The 25004-nt window shown below is 46.1% G+C and overlaps 1 protein-coding gene and 1 long non-coding RNA gene across 2 annotated transcripts in view; both read right to left on the bottom strand.

The window, feature by feature from the left end:
- Positions 1–24587, bottom strand: part of LOC310685966 (uncharacterized protein) — a 30790-nt gene extending 6203 nt beyond the window's left edge. Inside the window, exons 1-3 of the mRNA XM_083459124.1 lie at positions 24408–24587; positions 17142–17234; positions 12392–12516 (exon numbers count right to left, since the gene is read on the bottom strand). Of these exons, the coding sequence (XP_083315250.1) occupies positions 12392–12516; positions 17142–17234; positions 24408–24452 (263 nt within the window). The 5' untranslated portion in view covers positions 24453–24587. The remainder of the gene's footprint in view (positions 1–12391; positions 12517–17141; positions 17235–24407) is intronic.
- The window catches only part of LOC310686055, a 448979-nt gene that overhangs the window by 306682 nt on the left and 117293 nt on the right, over positions 1–25004 (bottom strand). The gene's annotated exons all lie outside the window — the stretch shown is intronic.

Raw genomic sequence — 25004 nt, 5'->3', positions numbered from 1 at the left:
CCTAGGACTTGCCGATCAGAAGGTCAGCGGTTTGAATCCCCGTGATGGAGTGAGCTCCCATTGCTCGGTCCCTGCTCCTGCCAACCTAGCAGTTCAAAAGCACATCAAAGTGCAAGTAGATAAATAGGTATTGCTCCAGCATTTCTGTGCGCTGCTCTGGTTTTCCAGAAGCAGCTTAATCATGCTGGCCACATGACCCGGAAGCTGTACGCCGGCTCCCTTGGCCAATAAAGCGAGATGAGCGCCACAACCCCAGAGTCAGCCATTATGGTCAGGGGTCCCTTTACCTTTACCTTTACCTTTGCCTTTGCCTTTGCCTTTGCCTTTGCCTTTGCCTTTGCCTTTGCCTTTGCCTTTGCCTTTGCTTGGTAGATTTACATAAAGAAAAACACAGACTGATAAGTAAATTTTAGAAAGGGACAAGATTAGACAAGGGAGCACGAAGTATTTTTATTTTTTTAAAACCAAGACTCCTTGTGCTCCACTCCATTCCCCCTTTCTTCCCACCCAGGGTGGCCTTGCCTTCTAGCTGCCCCTTCAGAGCTGGCACGTCGCACAGGGCTGGGTCTTGAAGATGGCAGTCTCTTCTCCTCCACTTTGCCCTCTCTCCTGCTTCCGCCATGAGCTGCCTGTGGCGATCACACAGGGTCCCCGGACATTTCACTGTCTATTGATCCCTGTGCCACCACTTTATTTCTTGCTTCCACCACCCAGGCCCTACCTGGTACAATACTGAGTTCAGTCAGGGTTAAATTGGAACACAAACTTCTGTTTATTTATTGCAGTTTAACAAGTGTGTGGTTTCATAAACCGTATCAGTCAATTACATTCATGGGGTGCCTATCCAGACCCATAACTTCCACTATCTGCTCTCACTCACTAAACCATCTCTCAGATATTGACTTGTCTTCCTAGCTCCTAACTGTTCCTGACTCAGCTTATTTTGCTACCCTAACTCAACCTACCCACAGACTCTATCCCAATTCACTCCCACTCCAACCAACCTCCCAACGAACTCCCCCCTTCGCCCCTCCCGGAGCTGGTTTTATAGTCTCTCTGACTCCACCCCCTGGGTTCTGATTGGGTAACCTGTTTAACTATTTCACCTCCAGCACTCTCATATGTTAACGTCACACTGCCCAAGGGAGGAGGCTGCAGCAGCAGCAGCAGCCATGGATGCTCCCTTACTGAGGAGATTTCACCCCTCCCATACCCAAGAATCTCCTGATCATCTCCTGATGGTCTTTGCTGACTCTCCAGAGAGAAGGAGGCGTGTCCTGCCTATCTACTTATTCTGCCCAGCAACATATCTGTGTGTGAGAGAGAGTCAGTCAGTCAGTGTATCGGAGAGTGAGAGTGTTAGAGATCCTAGAGATAAGATTGCTGCTAAGAGCAGCTGCAGACTCTCAGTGTAGCATTGATTTGTGCTTAGAATATTCAGCTCTGTATATAGTTTTGTACCATAGTTGTAGTTACAGAATAAAAGGAAGATATTCTACAGAGCTGCTCTCCGAGTGGTTTATACTCTGCAAGACTCTGCAAAACTCTGCTGCGCAACGACTGTAGTATTGAGACAGTGAATCCGGTGCTCTCAGCTCTAAGCTGTGAGTCCACAGCACTGTGACCTGTTCCTGCGAGAAGGAGGTCTCTGGCGGTGCTACCCAGCTCGCCCAGCCCAGTCGGGGTTGAGGTGCATGAGTCCAGTTGGTGCACTGGCTCTAGGGCGATGCTGATTGGGTAACCTGTTTAACTATTTCACCTCCAGCACTCTCATATGTTAACGTCACACTGCCCAAGGGAGGAGGCTGCAGCAGCAGCAGCAGCCATGGATGCTCCCTTACTTCCACTTGGGACAAGTGCCGGCTCACTCTCCTTCCAGAACTTGGCAGCAGCAGCACTGGCAGGGGGAAACAGGGACGTTCTGGGATTAAATCAGGAGCTGGAATGGCTTTCATAATTCAGAGATTCTCCCTGGAAAATCGGGACACTTGGAAGGCATGCCACCCTTTCCTGACTTCTGACCTGGCCCTTTGTGGGTTAACAGGTGGTAGAAACAACAAAAAGAGACCTTCTGAATTTGACCAGGGGCTTGCCTAGCCCAGCATCCTGTCCTCATATTGCAATAATAATAATAATAATAATAATAATAATAATAATAATAATAATAATAAATTTTATTTATACCCTGCCCTCTCCAGCCAGAGCTGGGCTCAGGACGGCTAACACCAATAAAATCACAGTAAAAACATAATAGGGGAAAAAAGAGGGGGGGGACCACCAATTTAAAATACAGGTTAAAATGCAATTTAAAATGCAGCCTCATTTTAAAGTGGCTGATAAATCAAGACCATAAGGGGAGGGAAACATAAGGGTCAGACCGAGTCCAAACCAAAGGCCAGGCGGAACAGCTCTGTCTTGCAGGCCCTGCAGAAAGATGTCAAGTCCCGCAGGGCCCTAGTCTCTTGTGACAGAGTGTACCACCACGTCGGGGCCAGTGCTGAAAAGGCCCTGACCCTAGTTGAAACCAATCTAACTTCCTCGAGGCTCGGGACCTACAAAGTGTTGTCATTTGCGGATGTTAAGGTTCTCCACGGGGCATACCAGGAGAGGCGGTCCCGTAGATACGTGGGTCCTAGGCTGCATAGGGCTTTAAAGGAAGCCCCCAAGTAGGACTTGAGCACAACAGCAATCTCCTCAGTTGTGGTCTGAAATGCAATGCCCCTTTGCCTTCTCATAATGGTTTCACCAGCATATGCCAGCAGTCGCTATTGTCCTGACATTGAAACAAAATTCTGCATAGCAATACCACCCTAGCTTTGTGATGGGAGCATAACAGGTATGCCCTACCACCAGACTTCAGCGTGTAGAAGCTTTGGAAATTAGTTTATTGTGCTGTATATCCTTTCTTCTTTTTTAAAATATAATAATAATAATAATCCATGGGTACCAAACAAACACATCAAAACCAAAGCTATTTGCATCTATCAACACTAATAAGAGCCACACCGCCGCTTTGCTAGCATCTCGACTCTCACCTGACCTGGAAGTTCAAAGGCTACATCAAGAAGCAATTAGCATATTTCCCACAGACGGGGCAGTCAAATGAGCAAAGAGCTAATAGCAGCCCCGACCAAAGCGTCTCGGTGGACTTCCTCCTCCGCTTCCGAATTGGATCTGTCAGCTCCTAAATTGCGTGCATTTTCGAGCCGTTAGCACAGTTTACTGCCCGAGAAAATATCGTATCAGCCACCATTAAGGTGGCAAATTGCTTCCTAAATGGTAAGTTAAAGGATAGGATTGTACTTCCCATCTTAATTAAGAAGACCGTCCAGGTAAATGGAAATAAGTTGGCCAATGTATATTTTTGCTACTGAAATGGAAACTAGCACTAGGAGATATCTGAAGGCCTACGTGTAGGATAATGCGGTGTTCTGCCCCTCCTCATTTAAGCCCCATAACAACCCTGTGAGATAGGGTAGGCTAAGAGGGAGGGAGAGAGAGAGAGAAGGAGAGAGGGAGAGAGAGAGAGAGAGAGAGACCCAAGGTCACCTGTTGTTGTTTAGTCGTTTAGTCGTGTCCGACTCTTTGTGACCCCATGGATCAGAGCACGCCAGGCACTCCTGTCTTCCACCGCCTTCCGCAGCTTGTTCAAACTCATGCTGGTAGCTTCGAGAACACTGGTTATCTTGTCCTCTGCTGTCCCCTTCTCCTTGTGCCCTCCATCTTTCCCAACATCAGGGTCTTTTCCAGGGAGTCTTCTCTTTGTTAGGATATTTCCGTTCCACCTTAAAAGGGAGCAGGCTTTTGTAAGCAACAGAGTCTGCGCATGTCCTATTCACAGGATGTTTATGCTTGCTGTTTTTTCCTTTCGTTTTCTCAGTTGGCCGAAGATGCTGACACAGAACGGTCACGTTTTCTTTTGTTCTGTTAAACGCTAATAAAGTCTGTAAATTATGCTCTTCTGCGGTGCAAGCTTTTGGCTGTGTTTCTGCTGATAAACAGTGTACACCCAGCCCTGGAATGTGGCTAGGAATTTCCAGAGGCTTCGTGTCGCTAACTGCTGGATCTGCCTGTCTACGGGAGGCCGATGGATCGTCCAGAACTCCGGCTTGGGGGCTCATGATGGACACTATCTCCCTGGCAGTTTCCCAACAACAAGGTTTCGGGCCCAGATTCACGGCACCTACAGGAGAGTAAAGCTGCAACAGACTGCGTTTGAGGTATGAAGGGGGGAAAAGCGAAAGCAAAGGGACGCTTTTTCTGTTATACCTCGGCAAAGAGCCTTTGAACTCCGGCAAGGCTTAATTGACCTGGGAGCCGAGCCAAAGAGTTCGTGATTAATGGGCTGCCAAGATAAGGAGTCTTTCAACTTAAAATAGACTCGCGGCTACTGCCAAAAGCTGAAATGGAATTTTTCCAAGCTGATGGAGATGCTCAGTGCCTTAAGTTGGATGGGCAGAATTATGAACCCTGGGCAAAATGGTGTGAGAGTTTACTGCGTCAGTTTGGGGTGTGGCATGTCGTTTTTGAAGCCCCCCCAGTTCCTCTGACAGAGAGATGGAAAGGCCAGAATTCGAAAGCGATTGACATAATAGTCCTATCCGTATCTCTTGAGGAAATTAAGACGCTGGCTGGCAACACCACTGCACGTGCAATGTGGTCTGCTTTAAAAAAAGCTCACAAAGCAAAAATCCCAGCCCAGAGTTTGACTGCATCGGAGGTCCTAGCTGTTTCCCAGAATGCGTTTGAGTGCAGGGATGCTGAGGGCACCGGTTGCAAGCTGCAGGGGGAGCTGACCGTCACGTCGTCCCAGGCAGCATTCCAGCCTCCAGGGGGAGCCAAGGAGTCGGCAGCTGAGAGCTCTGTTTCTCATGGGAACCAAGGCCATCGCCTTTGCAGAAGCCGGAAAGGCAAAGGTAAACAGATGCCTGCAGATGGCCAGGAGCAGAGGGAGGGTGAAGAGCCCGCGGCGCCAGGGAAAAACAAAGCGTTGTTTACTGGCACAGCTTCACCAAAGGCTAAAGGCACGTCTGCAGATGGCCAGAAGCAGGGGGGTGAGCTGCAAAAGCCCACGCCAGTGGAAAGCAAGATTTTGCTTGCTGGCACAGCTTCACCAAAGGCTAAAGGCAAGTCTGCTGGCCAGGAGCAGCAGGGGGCAAGCTGCAAAAGCCCAAACCGCTGGAAAACAAGGGTTTGCTTGCTGTAAAGACTGCTCCAACAGCCAAAGGAAGGTTTATTGTGGACTCAGGTGCCAGCCGCCACGTTTCCAAGGACAGGCATCTCTTTATCTCCTTCAAGCCACAGGAAGGTGAGATCCACCTGGCTGATGGAAGGACGTTGCAAATTGCTGGAGAAGGGACTGTGAAACTTGCAAGTTTGCACACAACCATCAGCGGTGTCTTATATGTTCCAGGAGCGGCGAGCAACTTGTTGAGCGTCCCACAGCTTACTGGGCGTGGTTTTCAGATTTCCTTCAAGAGGAGCGTCTGTGTCATCAGTAAAGGCAAAGAGGACTATTTGCATGCAAAGTTTATGGATGGTTTGTTCCATATAACTTATGAGGACACTGCTGTTGTATCTAATGCTGATTCTTGTTGTGTTGCACAAACTAACAAAGTTCTTCATGCAGGTTGCATTCATGATGCGCATCGAAGGTTTTGTCACCTCTCTTGGAAGGCACTGGCCAAGATGCCAGAGGTGGTTGAAGGTTTGAACATCAAACCTTGTAAATTTCACATGAAATGTGTATCTTGTGCAGAGAACAAGGTGAAGGTTGCTCCAAAAGGCAAGGAGTCTAGCAGGCAGGCTTCCAAGCCCTACCAGCTAGTGCATGCGGACCTGGTTGGTCCACTAGCGCCCTCTATAGGAGGAGCAAGGTACTTCATGATTCTGATTGATTCTTTTTCTAGGTACATTCATGTGTATTTGCTCGAACAGAAATCGCAAGCGTTTCCAAAGTTTAAGGAATTCTGTGCTTGGTTGGAGAATGTGCACAGTAAACGTATTTCTTGTTTGTTTACTGATCGGGGCGGGGAGTTTACTTCTCAGCAGTTTGAAGCTTTCCTGACTGAGAAGGGAATCCAGCATGACATGTCAACGCCCAGATCGCCATGGATGAATGGGCTTGCGGAGAGAGCAAATCAAACATTGCTGCAAGGAATCAAAACCTTGTTGCATGATGCCAATCTCCCTGATAAGTTTTGGGGGGAAGCTCTGGGGAATTTGGTTTATACCGTTAATCGCAGATTGTCATCACCCATTGGTTGTACCCCCTATGAGAAGATGTTTGGTAAGAAACCCAACACCAAACACATGAGGATTTTTGGTTCGGACATGTGGGTACGCACACAACAAACCAACAAGCTTGGGAAGCGTGGGGCACATGGTTTGTTCATGGGGTACGAGAAAGGTGCATACAGGGTGTGGATGACTGACTCTAAGTCCATAAAGTTCACAAGGAGTGTTGAGTACAATCCTAAGTGGGGGGAAAATGTGGGAATTTTCCAGAGTTACCCAGAGGAGGAAGAAGGTGATGTCAAGCAAGCAGCTAAAGATGAGAAAGCTGCTGCTGATGAGGGTGAGGGTGAGGATGAGGATGATGAGGATGATGATGATGATGATCAGAGTTCGGATTCCAGTTCAGTGGGCGGCGCTGCTGCTGATGTCAGTGAAAGTGATGACACAGCAGACTACCAGAGCGCAAAGGCCTCAGTCAGACCATCTGATGCGTCTGACAATGAACTGGAGGAACCACTGTTCACCATTGGTCATTTTTCTCCTAAGAAAGAGGAGATGAGTCCAGAAGACTTGCGTCTAGTACGCAGATCTGAAAGGGCGACCAAGGGCAGACCTCCAAAGAGGTATGCTGATGAGTTTGCTAAGACAGCAACTGCTGTTCTTAGTAGCTCAGAGAAGGTATGGGAACCTTCAAGCTTCAAAGAGGTTCAGGAGTTAACCTCTAAAGATGCTGAGCCTTGGCTTAATGCCATGAAGGCTGAAGTTGATTCCTTGAACAGGAACCAAACTTGGGAATTGGTACCGGTAGTCCCAGGAATGAGACTGGTTGGCAGCAAATGGGTCTTCAAGGCCAAGACAGACCAGAATGGCAAGGTAGTCAGACACAAAGCCAGATTGGTTGCCAGAGGTTTTTCACAGGTACCAGGACAGGATTACCACGAGACCTACTCCCCCACAGTCAAATATGAGAGCATTCGGCTGATGCTCAAGGTCGCTGTGGAGGAGAAACTGCATGTTTCCCACCACGACATAAATACAGCTTTTTTGTACGGGATTTTGAATGAACAGCTGTTCATGCTTCCACCTGATGGGATGGAGATACAGAAGGGAATGGTCTGTAAACTGCGGAAATCCTTATATGGTCTCAAGCAGAGTGCCAGGTGTTGGAACACAAAACTCACTGAGACATTGCTTTCTCTAGGTTTTCAACAGGGCAAAGCTGATCCATGTGTGTTTGTCAAGGAAGAGGGGCAAAACAAACTGTATTGTTTATGTTTTGTTGATGATCTTCTGATGTTTTGGAAGAATCAGGCTTTTTACCAAAGCACCCTAGCTCAGCTGAAGGAGCACTTTGACATGAAGGATCTTGGTGAGGTATCCAACTATCTTTCTCTGCAGGTGGAGAGAGACCAAGCAGGTAATTTTCTGGTACACCAAACACAGAAAATTGCTGATGTATTAACCAGGTTGAATTTGGTTGATGCAAACCCAGCAGACACACCGATGGTAACAGGTTACCAGGTAGACAGTACTGCTGAAGTGTTTTCTGACACAACGCTGTACAGATGCATTCTAGGCAAGCTGAATTTCATTGCCAGATGTTCAAGACCTGACATTGCTGTAAGCTGTAATCTGCTTAGCAGACATGCCAACAATCCTACGGTTCAGGATTGGAAAGCTCTGAAGCGCATAGCCCGCTATTTGAAAGGGACTATGCGCTACAGGCTGAGGTTCACCAGTCAGAAGACTGGAGGTCTTGAAATCTTTGCTGATGCAAGTTTTGGAAGTGACACCACGGATGGTACAAGCACTTCTGGTGTGTGCTACATGTACAACCACTGCCTGTTTGACTGGTTGTGCAAGAAGCAAACAACAGTGAGCCTAAGTTCCTGTGAAGCAGAACTCAATGCTCTGTCATTTTCACTCATGGATTGTGAATGGTTGATGCAACTGTTTAAGGACATCAGGGTGTCTGTGAAATGTCCTATACAAGTGTATCAAGACAATAGATCGTGTTTGGCTTTGCTGAACTCCGAGAGTTGCAAGCAGAGAACCAAGTACTTGCAGATTAAGCTACATCGTGCAAGAGAGTGTATTCAGAAAGGACTGATTCAGGTGTCCTACATGGCAGGAAATGAAATTCCTGCTGATCTGTTGTCTAAGGTTGTTAACAAAGAACAACTAAAGGTTTATGTACAAAAGTTGCAATTGGGTGAACCACAGGTACAACAGGTTACACGGAAAGGGGGAGGATGTTAGGATATTTCCGTTCCACCTTAAAAGGGAGCAGGCTTTTGTAAGCAACAGAGTCTGCGCATGTCCTATTCACAGGATGTTTATGCTTGCTGTTTTTTCCTTTCGTTTTCTCAGTTGGCCGAAGATGCTGACACAGAACGGTCACGTTTTCTTTTGTTCTGTTAAACGCTAATAAAGTCTGTAAATTATGCTCTTCTGCGGTGCAAGCTTTTGGCTGTGTTTCTGCTGATAAACAGTGTACACCCAGCCCTGGAATGTGGCTAGGAATTTCCAGAGGCTTCGTGTCGCTAACTGCTGGATCTGCCTGTCTACGGGAGGCCGATGGATCGTCCAGAACTCCGGCTTGGGGGCTCATGATGGACACTATCTCCCTGGCAGTTTCCCAACACTCTTCTCATGAGGTAGCCAAAGTACTGGAGCCTCAGCTTCAGGATCTGTCCTTCCAGTGAGCGCTCAGGGCTGGTTTCCTTAAGAATGGATAGGTTTGATCTTCATGCAGTCCATGGGACTCTCAAGAGTCTCCTCCAGCACCATAATTCAAAATTATTAAGGTCGCCTAGTGAGCTTCATTTGGCTGAGTGGGGATTTGAACCCTGTTCTCCTAAGTCCTAGTTCAGCACTCTAACCACTACATCACACTGCCTTGCAATGCTGAAACTTATAGGAATTGATGGAAGGGCACCACGATGGGCCTGTGGCTTAATGGACATCGTGATTTGCAAAATTGCATCAGCCTGGAAAAGAGCTAATACAACCATGCCAATCATCTCCGTCACAGGTTTAGTTCTTGGAAACTGAGGTGAGTAATGTGTAGCTCAGCCCTGAGCCCAGCAGTGGCCCATGCCAGCAAAATCCAGCTTCCTAAAAACATTGGGTCACATTTTCCAAAGTCTACAACCTGATCCCACCCCCACAATATTTTGCTATAACAACTAATTACATATAAATGAATCCTTCTTAACTGATCCAACACTCAGTCTGCTTTTAATTACAAGGTTTCGACAGTGACAGATGGCACAGAGTATGACGAATTGACCCTGAAGGGTTAGATGGTAGTCACAAGAGTGATTTGGTTTCAACAGCCAAAAATAGGTTGAGGTTGCAACGTTCAAAGGTATAACATGGAGTTGACTTGATGTTGGCAAGGGCCTCTTGAATCCGTGCTGATATTAGTAGGCCCTGAAAATATACAAAGAGTCTATTGAAAACAGACCAGGGCTGAGTGAGATGAAGCTATTCACTGTTATTGAACATTTTCAGAACTGCCCCCAAATGCCTTCCCCTTTCAGCATTTTTGTCACTTGAAAAAAAAATGTTCACCTTTTCATTTAAGCTGACTTACTCATCCTTACTTGTCCTCACTTTCCATCACCTCCATTCACCCTCAGCAATCTCACAGCAATCTCACAGCAAACCCTCAGCAATCTCACAGATTTTACTGACCGATGTCTGGCAATATGGACGTCACACAAGGGTGCCACCATAGTCACTAGATGTTCAGTGATTTGGTGGGATCGGAGGAGACTCTTGAGATTCCCATGGACTGCAAGAAGATCAAACCTATCCATTCTGAAGGAAATCAGCTCTGAGTGCTCGCTGGAAGGACAGATCCTGAAGCTGAGGCTCCAATACTTTGGCCACCTCAGGAGAAGAGAAGACTCCCTGGAAAAGACCCTGATGTTGGGAAAGATGGAGGGCACAAGGAGAAGGGGATGGCAGAGGACAAGATGGTTGGACAGTGTTCTTGAAGCTAGCAGCATGAGTTTGACCAAACTGCAGGAGGCAGTGGAAGACAGGAGTGTCTGGTGTGCTCTGGTCCATGAGGTCATGAAGAGTCGGACACAACTAAACGACTAAAGATCAACAACAATTTAGGAAGGAGGGAGAATAACTGAATGATAGAGCTGGAGGGGGGCACACTTGAATGCCATCTAGCCTGAGGAAGGAAATCCAGAGCTAGAGCATCTTCAAGATACGGTTGCCCAGTCTCTGCTTCAAGACCTCCAGCAGAGAAGAACAAGGACAACTGATTCCATTGTCAAGCTGCTGTCAATGTTAAGACATTTCTCTTAATGCTTAACCAAAATCCACCCTCCTGCAACTTAAGTTCATTAGATCTCTCATCAGCACTGAATGTCCTGGTAGGATTTCCAAGGCTGGTGAAGGAACTCTCCCTGCAGTGGGAAAACTGGGAAAGGCCAGAGATTAGAGTTAATAGAATCATAGAACTGGAAGTTTGGAAAGGACCCCAAAAGCTCACCTAATCTAATCCCCTGCATTGAAGGAATCACAGCTTAAAACTCCCTTACAGAAGGCCATTCAACCTCTCTTTTAAAACGTCCAACGAAGGAGCACCCACCATCTTCCGAGGTGGTCCATTCTGCTATCAAACAGCTCTTGCCAGCACAGAGCTCTTCCTAATGTTTGGCCGGAAACTCCATTCTTGTACAGTGGTACCTCAGGTTACATACGCTTCAGGTTACAGATGCTTCAGGTTACAAACTCCGCTAACCCAGAAATAGTACCTCGGGATAAGAACTTTGCTTCAGGATGAGAACAGAAATCGCGCTCCGGCGGTGCGGCGGCAGCGGGAGGCCCCATTAGCTAAAGTGGTACCTCAGGTTAAGAACAGTTTCAGGTTAAGAACGGACCCCCGGAACAAATTACCGTATTTTTCGCTCTATAGGACGCACTTTCCCCCCTCAAAAAATTAAGGGGAAATGTGTGTGCATCCTATGGAGCGAATGCAAGCTCCTTGGCTTCAGCGATAGCAACGCAAAGCCTCCAAAGCGCAGAGGGAGCGCTCCCTCCACGCTCCGGAGGCTTCGTGTTGCTTTCGCTGAAGCCTGGAGAGCGAGAGGGGTCGGTGCGCACCGACCCCTCTTGCTCTCCAGGTTTCAGGGATAGCTGCCTGAAGCCTCCAGAGTCTTCGGGTTCCTTTTGCTGAAGCCGGGAGAGCAAGACTCTCCTGGCTTCAGCAGAGAGGGAGAACTGCACAGCGCCCCTTCAGCCAAGCGGGAGGAGAAATGGAAAGGGCTCAGTTTCTCCTGCCGCTTTGCTGAAGGGGCGCTCAGCAGAGAGGGGGAGATTTTTTTTTTCTTGTTCTCCCCCTCTAAAACAAGGTGCGTCCTATGGTCGGGTGCGTCCTATAGAGTGAAAAATACGGTAAGTATTTACCGCTCTATATATGTTTTCTGCTGCCCCAAGAGGGTATCCGAGGTACCACTGTAATTTGAATCCTACCCTCTTGGGGCAGCAGAAAACAAGCTTGCTCCACCTTCCCTGTGACAGCCCTTCAGATGTTTGAAGTTGGCTATCCTATCACCTAGTACAAGTTTTCAAGGTACATTTTGGTGTGAAAATGTACAAGGGAGTTTGAAAGGAGGAGAAAAAGGGATTCAATAAGGTTGAATACAGTGGATGCTCGGGCTGCGAATGTGATCCACGCAGGAGGCATGTTCGCAACCCGCAGTATTCGTAACCCGCAGCACCGCGTTTGCGCATGCGCAGGTTGCAATTCAGCGCTTCTGCGCATGTGCAAAATGTGATTTAGTGCTTCTGCGCATGCGCGAGTGCCGAAACCTGGAAGTAACCCGTTCCGGTACTTCTGGGTTCGGCGCGGTGCGCAACCCGAAAACATGCAACCTGAAGCGTCTGTAACCCGAGGTATGACTGTAAATTCCTCAGGGATAGTTTGGTTCTTCCCTGTGATTGCTGACTCTTGGAAGAGTCACAAGATCAGATTTCCTAGGAAAGCTAGACTTGGACAGATAGGTTAAATGGGCATGGAGTTTACTTTACATAAATCACATAAAACACCTGGAAGAACGTCCTGTCAAATGTGATTCAAACTTTCAGGTGCAAACTACAAAGCAAAGAGCAGAAGCAAGTAACTCACAGCTGAATTGTTACCTGTCTGGTTGCAGATGTCTTTCTTTTGTGAAAACAGGTGTATCTCTGCCCTTGAGACAGCCGCTTGTCACTTCCGCTCTGGCCAAGTTCGTCCATCAACTCATGTGCGACCTGCCCTGACAGGAGACAAAAGGGCAACAGCATCAGATGGCAAAATTTGGGGTAATGCCAACCTGATGGAGAGTGTATTAGGTGCTGAGAACAACGGCAACTCTCAGCAAAGGCTTGAAAAGCAATCAGAATCCGTTCAAACAATACTGCTTCATGTTTAACATGGTGCAATGGTCTGTGGACAGGATTCCAACACCCCCCCGCCCGCCATATGCCCATTTACCATTTAAGACCGTGATGGCCAAACTTTGGCTCTCCAGCTGCTTTGGAGCTACAGTTCCCATAATCCCTGACCACTGGTCCTGTTAGCTAGGGATGATGGGAGTTGTAGTCCCAAAACAGCTGGAGGGCCAAGTTTGGCCATCACTGATTTAAGAGAAGTACAAACCTCTCTGAGAGAGATTCTACCCAAACTGTGAAACCATGAGAATGCAATTATGGTGTAGGGTATATTTCAATCAGAAGGGCAATTTGGGGGAAGGCATTTAGGCTTCCAGTATTTGTGCATTGCCTCAAGTGTGGTTTTGGTACTTCGGCTGGTGTATAGGGAAAGCAAACCACTGCTGCTAGAATGGCTATAGGGCAATAAACTTTAAGTACCCGGTATCTTCTTTCCCTAATCCTCTGCTGTGCTGTACTGCTCTTCCACCAAGGGAACCCTTTTTGGTCCAAGGGCCAGATTCTTATCTGGCCAGCTTCCGAGGGCCAAGTGGGTGGGGTCAAAGGCCAAGTGGGAGGGGTCAAACAATGCCACTACAGTGGTACCTCGGGTTACAGGCGCTTCAGGTTACAGGCTCCGCTAACCCAGAAATATTACCTTGCATTAAGAACTTTGCTTCAGGATGAGAACAGAAATCACGCAGCAGTGGCGCGGCAACTATGGGAGGCCCCATTAGCTAAAGTGGCGCTTCAGGTTAAGAACAGTTTCAGGTTAAGAACGGGCCTCCAGAATGAATTAAGTTCTTAACCCAACTGTATAAGGAAAGTGAAATACAGTTGAAAAATAACAGCCATCAAGCCAATCACCTCCATAAAGTTTAAATAACAAACACCACATTCCTAAAAACTCTACATGCATGCACACACAACAATGCATGTGTGCTTGTGTGCGCGCGGAGGGGTTCTTGTCTCACCTCAAGTTGAAAGATATTCCAAATGTTTCAACATTACACACAGCCCACAAGCTTGCATAGTATGCACACACACAAGACCCTCCCCAGTACATACAAAAGTAGCATGTCAGGAAGAATGGTTCTTGTCTAGCTTTCTCCCTAACAGGCTAGTTTTCTATGTTCAGGGCGGGGGGTGATTTTTTCAAATGGAGGGGCATTTACACATTAACTCCCACCAGTTTACTGAAGTGATACAAACAGGTTCGTTACATGAATGAAAGGACTAGGCCTCAGTTATTCAGCAGACCCCACTTTCCCCTCCTAGTTCTTTCCCTCAACCTTCTCTGCCTGAGCATCTTCCCATTTTCATTTGATGTGCTATCATTCCTCTCTCTGGAACCCCATTACAACAGCAATGAAATGTAAGGCTCTCTAATTAAGAGAAAACAATTGGGGACGGAGTAATGCAAAGGGGAACTTTTTTGACACCTTTTATGTCTTAAAATGTTCCTATTGAAGCATTCAAAGGTATTTAGCTCGAATTCATTTAAAACTGTAGCTGAGGAATGTCTCTAACGACTCCGGAGGGGACAATGGAAGAGGTTCCGACTTTTAAGTTGCAATTGTTGGTTCTCATAATTGGACTGTGTGTGATTCATTATCACTCTGTGTGTGTGTGTGTGTGTGTGTGTGTGTGTGTGTGTGTGTGTGTGTTTTAAGAAGCAGCAGAGAGAACTGTTCAGATACTTCCTGCAGGGGACAAAATAGCATTTGCTATTCAGAGCAATTTGTGGGGGGGGGGGGGACAAAGCTTGGGAATAATTTTTCCAAATTAACTCTGCAAACCAAGCTTCCTTTGGGTCTTGTTCTGGGTTCCTTGACTGCCGGAGAGAGAAAAAAAGAAGGATCCCTTTTATGCAAGTGCTTAATAGACAAATAGCTTGGCAGGGATCAAATTCATCTTGCTGGATGGAGTGCTTACATGCAGAAAGCAGAACTCGTCATAAGCAACTACAGTAGCTCAGCCTTTTTCACCCTAGGTCCTTTTTTTTTTTACTGCCCATATAAGTTGTTTTTCCCCCCAAAGATATTTATTAAAGTTTTTAAAATATAACAATAAAAATGAAAAAGAAAAAGAAACACAATACAAAATACAACATAAAAACAATTAAAAAACAAATAATTTTCCATAACATATCTTCCTTACGCTTATTTCCCCAGACCTCCTCATACCTCCCTTCTTTGTATTCCACTTCAATTTGTTAATTCAGCAAATCCTTACCATTAAGCTTTTACCCATTTGTAAACCTTTTTTTTTTTCGTATCTCCTAAAGCATTACAGCTGGAAACCCCTTAGTTTCTTTCCAACATCCTTCTAACATTCATCAATTTTATAATATTTCTGTAAATAGTCTTTAAATTTCTTCCAGTCTTCTTTCACCAACTCTTCTCCCTGGTCTCGGATTCTGCCAGTCATTTCTGCCAATTCCATGTAGTCAATCACCTTCATCTGCCATTCTTCCAGAGTGGGTAAATCTTGTGTCTTCCAATACTTTGCAAGGAAAAATACTTTGGAAGACTGTCCATATAAGTTGCACCACCAACAGCAACTGTATCTGCAGCCTGGCCACTATTTTGCATCTCCACTGAGCCTCTTGGCTAAAGTTGCTAACTTCAGATTTAGAATCAATCAGAGAATCATAAAATGGTAGCATTTGAAGGGATCTCAAGGGTCATCTAGTCCAGCCCCCTGTAATGCAGGAATCTCAACTTAAGCATCCATGACAGATGGCTACCCAATCTCTGCTTAAAAACCTCCAAGGAAGGAGAGGCCATCCCCTCTTGTGGGAGTCTGTTCCACAGTTGAACATCTCTTACTGTAGAAAGTTCTTCCTGATGTTGTGTCAGAATCGCCTTTCTCGTAACGTGAAGCCATTGGTACGGGTCCTACCCAGCAGAGCAGAAGAAAACAAGCTTGCTCCATCTTCCATGTGGCAGCCCTCAAGACATTTGAAGATGGGTGGCACTAGGGGTTAAACCACTGAGCCTAGGACTTGCCAATCAGAAGGTTGGCTGTTCGAATCCCTGCGATGGGGTGAGCTCCCATTGCTCGGTCCCTGCTCCTGCCAACCTAGCAGTTCGAAAGCACATCAAGGTGCAAGTAGATAAATAGGTACCACTCTGGAGGGAAGGTAAACGGCATTTCCGTGCACTGCTTTGGTTCGCCAGATGTGGCTTAGTCATGCTGGCCACATGACCTGGAAGTTGTACGCTGGCTCCCTTGGCCAATAAAGCGAGATGAGTGCCACAACCCAGAGTCGGCCACGACTGGACCTAATGGTCAGGGGTCCCTTTACCTTTACCTATCATATCTTCTCTCATAGATCTTTGGGGTAGGTTTGCGGGTATGGCAGAAGGAGATAGGATCTGCCCATGCAATGCCTACCTGGTGGAAACGCTAGCTCACATGGCCCTTAAATGTAAAATGAATGATTATCTCCACCAACAATTTCTAGACCATCTATGTATTCCAACATGGAAACCAGAGACAGAGCTTATACACTTCTTATTACGGGGGGGGGGGGACCCGGAGCTCACCAAGACAGCAGCTAAGTTCCTCTATTTGATTTTTTGTCGCCGAAGTACGCTACAGGATCCTTCCCTTGCTGGAGACCCACAGAGGTGAAATAGATTGATCGCCTCTTCTTCCCTTTGGCAAATGACTGTACTGTTGAAATGGCAATGAGATCGCACTGGCCTATTTATTCTGAATGTTTGTATGTGATGCCAATAAAGGTTTGATGATGATGATGATGATGATATCTTCTCTCAGTCTCCTCTTTTCCAGGCTAAACATACCCATTTTCTGGCATGTAAGACTAAGGCTACAGATTGAGGCACATGGGAGTAAATCCCATTGAACACAGTGACACTTACCTCTGAGTAAACATGCCTAGCATTGTGCTACAAGTACTTTAGCTTTCAGAGAGCATCATTTGGACACAAGGCATCCTGTGTCCTCCAGAGCATAGCGCTTCCAATGTTGGAGCGCCAATGTCAGGAGCAGCAGGGCCAAGGAAGGTGCCGTGGCAACAGAGAGGGAGGATTGGGCAAAGCTCTCACTCTCTCTTGCATAGGAAGATCAACTGTATCCAATGGCTACTGGACCAGAGGATCGCAGCTATATTCTCTTTTCAGAACCACCAGAGATCAAATTCATTGAAGTGTGTGTGTGTGTGTGTGTGTGTGTTTAGGAGGACTTCTTCCCATCTTATTTTCAGAGCAACATACACAAGAAATGGGAACCATTTCCCCAAGAAACCATCACTGAAATTACTTAAAATAGCAAAACCAAATATGGCAAGTGTATAGCGTAATCTCCGTGCCACAAAATCTGCACAACCTTCTAATCATTCTACATGCACGTACCAAGCAGTGTTCAAAGGTAGGGAAAAATATTTTAAACAATACAGATCACAATAAATATTGAAGTAACTTGGGCTTAGAGCTCACCTGATCGACCAACAATATTTCCCCCTCCTCTTGGTTCACAGGAGAACAGTTGATTAGAGTCTTTCCCTGTCCTGCACAATGCCAATCTGTGTTCTGTTAAGAGGAAATTTAATGAACAAAAGGTCAAACCACCCGACCATTTCATCATTATCAGATACATGGGGGGGGGGGGAGCCAGAGAAATGCAATTTAGCAATAAATAAGAGGCTGTTTTGTATGTCTGCTTTCCCCTTTTTGCATTCCCTTCTCATGAAAGTTTTGCCAGTTTAAACCTAGGTGTTTTCTTGAAATAATTACAAATATCTAAAGGGTGAGGAAACCTTTGGTGTTTTTAATTATAGGGAGCAACTATAAATTGAGAAGAAAATGTTCATCCTTTGAGCAGCCTGGATGCAGTATTGGGCAGAATCAGGACTTGTTATGCCTTCTCCCCTTTCAGTTTTGGTTCCAACCTGTCATTTATGTTGACTTCTGTCCATCACCCAGGAAGGAAGGAACAGAAGTCCACTGCCCCCCCCCCGGCTTTGCCCTGGTCTCCAGTGCAGTTTTCTGACTGCTCCTTGCCGAGACGGAGTGTAAATGCACATTTAAAGCGCATGACTTCCCTCCAAGAACCATGGGAACTGTAGTTTCCCCCACACATACCTGAAATTCCTGGTACAATTCTAACGCTGGTGGTCAACAAAAGAGGTTTAAAGACTCTCTCAAGGCAAATCATTAAAAATGTAGTATAAACACCGACAACTGGGAAACACTGGCCTGCGAGCGCTCCAATTGGAGAACAGCCTTTACCAAAGGTGTCATGGGCTTTGAAGACGCTAGAACTCAGGACACAAGGGAGAAACATGCTAAGAGGAGGGCATGCTTGGCAAACCTTCACCATGATCAACACCCGCCCAGAAACCTATGACCCCACTGTGGAAGGACGTGTGGATCCAGAATTGGTCTCCATAGTCACTTACAGACTCATTGTTAAGACTGTGTTCTTGGAAGACAATCTTACTTGGCTACAAGTGATCGCCAAAGGAGAAGAAGAAGAGGAGGAGGAGGAGGAAGAAGAAGAAGAAGAAGAAGAAGAAGAAGAAGAAGAAGAAGAAGAAGAAGAAGAAGAAGAAGACGAGGAGGAGGAGGAGGAGGAGGAGGAGGAGGAGGAGGAGGAGGAGGAGGAAGAGGGGAGCTTTTTGGCCTCACTCTGCCCTTTCTTCTCAGGTGGGCAATAAGGATTCAACTCTGGGCCCAAATTTCTAAAAGACCACCTCTTTTGCTACAGACCCTTTTGGGTGTTAGGATCATCCTACTTTTGTGTAGGACCCTGGTAGAAACACATGCCCAACTGGCAAGTTCTCTCCCTCCTGGTCGATCGTTTGGGAGCTTCAAAAGGTTTCTTCAGCCCAAACATCACAGCGACTGATGCCAAGAAGCACACTTATGATCCTGCAGAGTATTGGTGGTTCGCGTAACAGACTCAATAGCTCAGCGTTTTGGCTAATCTACTTTATTTACATATAATACACCTGGAGCATTCTGACTTAGCTCCTTCCTCTTTCTCATCAGACAGCAAAGAGAGAAACAACAAAGGACAATAGTCCCACTTTGTGGAACACAGTAACACAAACATCCTGTCTCCGTCACTTCCCACACTGCGGAATGAAAACATATACCGCCATGTGATAGACAACAGTCTCATGACTGCAAACACGGAGCAGGAATCCTAACTGATCCTAAGATCAACAGAAGAGGCCCTCATTGTACTTCCACTCCCTTCAGTCGTTCAGAGGGTGGTGGCCAGTAAGAGGGCATTCTCTGTGACAGCCCCTAAACTGTGACATTCCTTCCCCACAGCAACCCATCTAGCACCTTCACTGTGTGCTGAAGATGCCTGCATTGCAGGGATTGGACTAGATGATGACTCATGGAGTCCCTGCCATCTCTGCAACTCTGTGATTCTATTATTATTTACACTGGACTTTGATACCTGAGCAGGGCTGGATTTAGGTTTGATGAGGCCTTAAGCTACTGAAGGTAATGGGTTCCTTTATATGTCCAGCTGACAAATTGTCACTGTTTTTCATGTTGAATATATGCTATATGGTAATTTATGGACCTAATAGGTATCTAAAGCCATTTTCAAATAACAAAATATGTATTTTGTCAAAGTAATTGCTGAACTGAAATACAATTAAGAAGAAGTATATTAATAGTGGGAAAAAAATTGGGGGCCCCAAGAGAGTGGGGCCCTAAGCTCTAGCTTGTTTAGCTTATACGTAAATCTGACACTGTACCTGAGATATATATTATAGGATCCACCTTCTTCTCTTGATTGTGATCTGTCTTAACAGCTTTTAGTATCGTATTATTAAATTGTTGTGGGCTGCCCTGGGACTTTATGAGGAAATGGCTTGCCAGCCCTCCAGGTCTGACCTGAAGTCTCCAGGTTTGGCAGTGGCCCTCTGCAGGTGGCAGATGGAGAGCTTGAATGTCCAGGCAGGCAAGAGTGATGATGATGATAAGGATAACTGTGCATGCAGCTTGCAAGCTCCAACATGGCAGGACATGACTCCAAATTATAGCATAAACGCTTGGGGGGCTGATCTGGCCTCCTCTGCTCACCTCTCCCAATTAACTTCCATCTCTAGGGGCCACCCCATGACATCACTAGGGGCTGCCCTTAGGTCTCAGATTTGGGCCCTGAAATCTCAGGGTCAGGGATGCTCCTGACGTGGGAACCCTAATGGGGAAGAACAGGTGAGAAATATAATAAACACTCATACTAACAATTCACAATTTCCTAAACCCAGCATGTCTCAGACCTGAAGAACCATCTAGGGCCAACCTGGGCTTATATAGTCTGCACAAAAGTACCTCCTGCTTTGACCCCAAAGGGCCCCAGAAAGGACAGTAGGCTGATTTCTTCCAGAGTCCAGGAAATAGTCACCGCATACATGTCTTAAAATGCAGAAAATTTATGGCCTCCTGCTATTTTGTCCTGTATAATTACAGTTCCGACCGCCTGGCTTAAAATGGAGATCTCTCCCCCTCCTCCACTGCCTGGGTTGAACTGGGGGAGGGGGGTGGATGCGAAGAGGTGCCAGTCAACCCCATTTGTGTGTGATAAATAATCAGTTGTGCACTCAGTTTTCAATGCTTGTTAAAAATCCAGGCACTGGAACAGCTCCCGAATCTCACCGCTCCCACCTCCACTGCCAATCTCTTTTGCATCTCATTGGCATTTGAGAACATTAATTGACTCATTATTCCAATTCATATTCAGGAAAGGAGGCTGATTAACGAAGGCAGATGCAGAATCTCCAGACACATTGGGAGCGGTGTTGTTTGTCCCGGCAGTTTACTCGACTTATTAGAATCCTTTGGAAACTACAAGTAGGAGAACCAGAGACATGCCCTGCGATGTCGTCTGCTTTATAACATTTGCACCTCTTTGCCCTTGGTTTTCTGCTTTTTTAAATTAAAAAACAAACAAGCCACCATAATCTTACAGCCATGCAGAAGACCATGGAAATCTTGAAGCAGCAACATTTTATCAGCTCTGGGGGTTTTTTAATTTGTTATTTTTGGGGGGATGGGATCCCTTTCTTCATAATAGTTTGGGAAGAGTAAAAAACAGCCACCAGGCCAGATGAGGTTGGCTCAGAATTAGAATCAATGCAAGAAACCCATAATATGACCAGCTAAGAGATCCTAGAACGTTGCTCCTTTCTACATAGTCGATTCCAAAATTCCTTCCTCACATCCAAATTAAGAACCACAGCATCCCCACCAGGGGAGAGGAAGCTCTCTGCCCACCAAGGCTGCATTTGGAGTCCACATATCGGTGGTGGGTGGGGCCTATATCCAAATTGGACAAAGCCCAAGCAAGGAGAAGTTGGGCATGCTGCCTGGGGCTGAAAGAAGTTGCAGCCAAATCATCTGCAACTTGGTTACAACTCTCATCAGGCCCAGTCAGCTGTGCATACTGCTTCTGACACTAGAAATAACGTACAGTATAGCCATCTTAAGGAAATCAGCCCTGAGTGCTCACTGGAAGGACAGATCCTGAAGCTGAGGCTCCAATACTTTGGCCACCTCATGAGAAGAGAAGACTTCCTGGAAAAGACCCTGATGTTGGGAAAGATGGAGGGCACAAGGAGAAGGGGACGACAGAGGACGAGATGGTTGGACAGTGTTCTCAAAGCTACCAGCAAGAGTTTGACCAAACTGCAGGAGGCAGTGGAAGACAGGAGTCCCTGGCATGCTCTGGTCCATGGGGTCACGAAGAGTCGGACACGACTAAATGACTAAACGACAACAACATATCCATCTTGGTTAGAAGCCACTGAATTCGCTTACTTCCATTCAGGGACGCCATCTAAAAGGGGCTGAGGGGTCAGAGGGCCCTCCACATTTTCTAGAAGGGGTCTGCCCCACCCCCCAATTCTGCTGCGATCCTCAGAAGGACATGCCAGGATGAAGATGCTTAGCCCTGCCACAATCCCCAGAGTGCCAAAAACAAACCCCTGTGTTGCAATGAGAACTGTTTTATTATACAATGTGTATGCAGGTAGGTCAATTCTGTTATCATTCATTGGTTGTATGCTTTGTATTGTATTTTCAGCTGATGAAGACTATTACGAAACAGTAGTATCATTCCGGAAACACTGTCCTTGAGGCTTTTGGGAAGCCTTCCATTGAAACTTTTGAAAAAGTATTGAAGAAATTTTACTTTTTAGACTTTTGAGACGTCTTCTGTTGAAAACTTTGAATAACCATTGTGATACTGACCTTTGGTGCCTATCTTGAACACATGGCTTGATGTTCTATGCCACTCATCTTTTACATTGTATATATGAACTCTAATAGATATATTTCTACTTTTTGAATGATATCATTATTCTATTATATATGCTCTAACAGTTATTAGCCTACGTGTTGTGTCTATATTTCTGTGAATGATCCCCAGAGTTCCTACCCGGAAGGTGAGCTGGCGATCTCCACTAGGGATACGTACATTCCTTTGAGGATTGCCAGAGCGCCTTCCCTAAGGCATTGGGAAGGGCAACCTTTGCTTAGGGCAACCTTTGCTAACCTGGTGCCTTCCAGATGTTTTGGACTACAACTCCCATCAGCAGGAAGCCCCATGAAGGGCATCTGGTTGGTGAAGTCTGGCACTGAACATGTTTGGATCAGGCTCTGAATCGGTTAAATTCCAAGCCCTTTGGTTTGAGCGCACAATGACTCAAGCTACAGCCCATAATAAATAATCTCTGGATTTTCTTCAGCCGCTTAGAGCATTTTACTCGCTTTTAAATGAAAAGGTTGGGTTTTGCTTTCTTTCTTTGTTTTTAATTTGGTGCCAGTTCCCCACAAATACAAACAGTTGCTTAAGAAAGGGGAGGTGTGTGGAGGAAATATCCCTATAGGAAGTATATTAGGACAGACACAGCTGACTGCTATGGTTCCTTTGGAGCCGTTATCATCTGTCATGTAAATACATAATTAAGGGCTTTTTAAAAATGCAGATTATGTAAATATATAGTTAGGGTCTTTTGAAAATGCAGAGGGTTGACCCAGTGGAATCTAATGAGTCCTTTGGAGCTGTTTGTGAAGACATATTTAGATTTGAAATGTGGAATGAACGCTCAATGGACCGCTAGGTGCTCCTTCAGAGCCATTTATGGACTCTTCTGCAGATCCTTATTTTTGTATGGGGGTTTTCAGAAACATAGTAATAATGCAAGATAAAGTGCACCAACTGTTCAGTACTTGGGTAGCGGGGGAAAGCTGCAAATATTTTTTTTAGAAGTAATTATTGCTCCTAAATACATCTCTCTCTCTTCCCAAGCTTTAAGGTTCCCCGGAAGCTAGTGAGCCAATTTAGGAGGAATTATGGTCCTCCTAAACTTCACATTGCAGTTTTGAGTCTGATCTTAGTTTTTCAGGCTCCAAAATGTATCACACACTTAAGAAGACAAGAAGAGTCCTGTTATTTTCATCCCCAAAGCCCATCTAATCCTGGATCATGTTGCATGCAAAGGGTCCCAGGTTCATTTCTTAACAACTCCAAGTAGGTCTGGGAAAGACCCTGGTCTGAAATTCTCGAGAGCAGCTGCCAAGCAGGTGTAGACAATACTAGGTAGGTCAATTTTCTGATTCAGTGTACAGCTTCCAACATTCCTATGTTCACTGCAAGGATAGGATTCTGGACTGCCAGGGGCTGATCTGGATTGGAAGAGTGGGGAATGCAATCGCAGGAAGAATAGCTCCTAACAGAAGAGGAGGGTGAATATCTGCCCCCCCTCGCTTCCAGCATTTCCAGAAGCAGAGAGAGAGACAGAAGCTGCAGTGTTGAGAAAGGACACTCATCCTCCAACACCACTTTCTGAACACAACCCAGGAGAAAGGAGCGGAACCATTGTATAACAGTGCCCCCAGCTCCCAGCTCCTTTAGCCGGTCCAGAAGGATGTTGTGGTTGATGGTATCAAAGGCTGCTGAGAAATCCAGCAGAACTAGGAAACAGCTTTCACCTTTGTCCCTAGTCTGCTGGAGATCATCGATCAGCATGACCCAAGGCAGTTTCAGTCTCATGGTGAGGCCTGAATCCAGATTGGAAGGGATCCAAATGGTCCACATCCTCCAGGCGTGCCTGGAGTTGTTCCGCAACCATGGACTGGATAGGCTTTTGCCCTGTTCTAGCAAGGCTTTCCCTCAGTTCTCACGTTACAATCAGAGAATTTCTCTGTCTTCTTTTGTCTGAGTTGACTTCAATGTCCTTTCCTTCGCTTTCCTTTTATACAAATAATAGCACAAACTTTCTGTGGTAGATTCTCCCACCTGTCTAATCTGACTATTGATAATGGTCTTGGCTATCACAGTTGTGCATTAACTATTTGTGCATAACCATTACATCCTCCAAAGGGATGCAGGTGGCGCTGTGGGTTAAACCACAGAGCCTAGGACTTGCCGATCAGAAAGTCGGTGGTTTGAATCCCCATAACCAGGAGATGTTCCAATTCCTCGGTCCCTGCTCCTGCCAACCTAGCAGTTCAAAAGCACGTCAAAGTGCAAGTAGATAAATAGGTACCGCTCTGGCGGGAAGGTAAACAGCGTTTCTGTGCGCTGCTCTGGTTCGCCAGAAGCGGCTTAGTCATGCTGGCCACATGACCCGGAAGCTGTACGCCGGCTCCCTCGGCCAATAAAGCAAGATGAGCGCCGCAACCCCAGAGTCAGCCACGACGGGACCTAATGGTCAGGGGTCCCTTTACCTTTACCTTATTACATCCTCCAGAATGTTGAAGGCATGCAGAGATCTTCATGTCAGAGAAACCATGGTTCTGCACTGTCTACTTCATTCTGGACCACTCTGCTCTGGTATCTCTTCCTTGCCTGTTGGCTGCTCTATATGACAAAGTGAACTTCGGGAAACAGTTGACACCAAGTCGAATGGCATTGACGCTGTCCATGCAATTACATTTGCTCGGGCAAGAATTTCCACATCTTGTCTCAGTTTGTGTGCTAAATTGTTTGATGGAAACATCAACCAGATTTCAGAGACTTGAGAGCTAAAAGGGTCCATACTGTGAACTCCTGCTTCGGGGGAGGATTATTTCATTCTTCAAACCTCTTTGGGGATGTGGGGACATTCAGGAGAAGCGATTCCTAATCTGTCTCCTTTGATCAGCAACAATAATGTGTCATGCTGTGCTGCAGATTGGCTTTATGTTGCAATGATGGTGACTCAGTTTTCATCACAGTTTATTGATTTATATTCCACCTTCCCTCAAAATTGCTCAAGGCATGTACATGGCAGTGGTTTGCATTGGTCCCAGCTTTCACCTTGAATACCCGTTTTTCTTTTTTACAAAACC

The sequence above is a fragment of the Podarcis liolepis genome (genome assembly GCF_965112155.1).
Source record: "Podarcis liolepis genome assembly, chromosome: 9".
Classification (NCBI taxonomy): Eukaryota; Metazoa; Chordata; class Lepidosauria; order Squamata; family Lacertidae; genus Podarcis; species Podarcis liolepis.
Note: the sequence above shows the minus strand (reverse complement) of the source record. Positions and strands in the feature narration are given on the sequence as shown.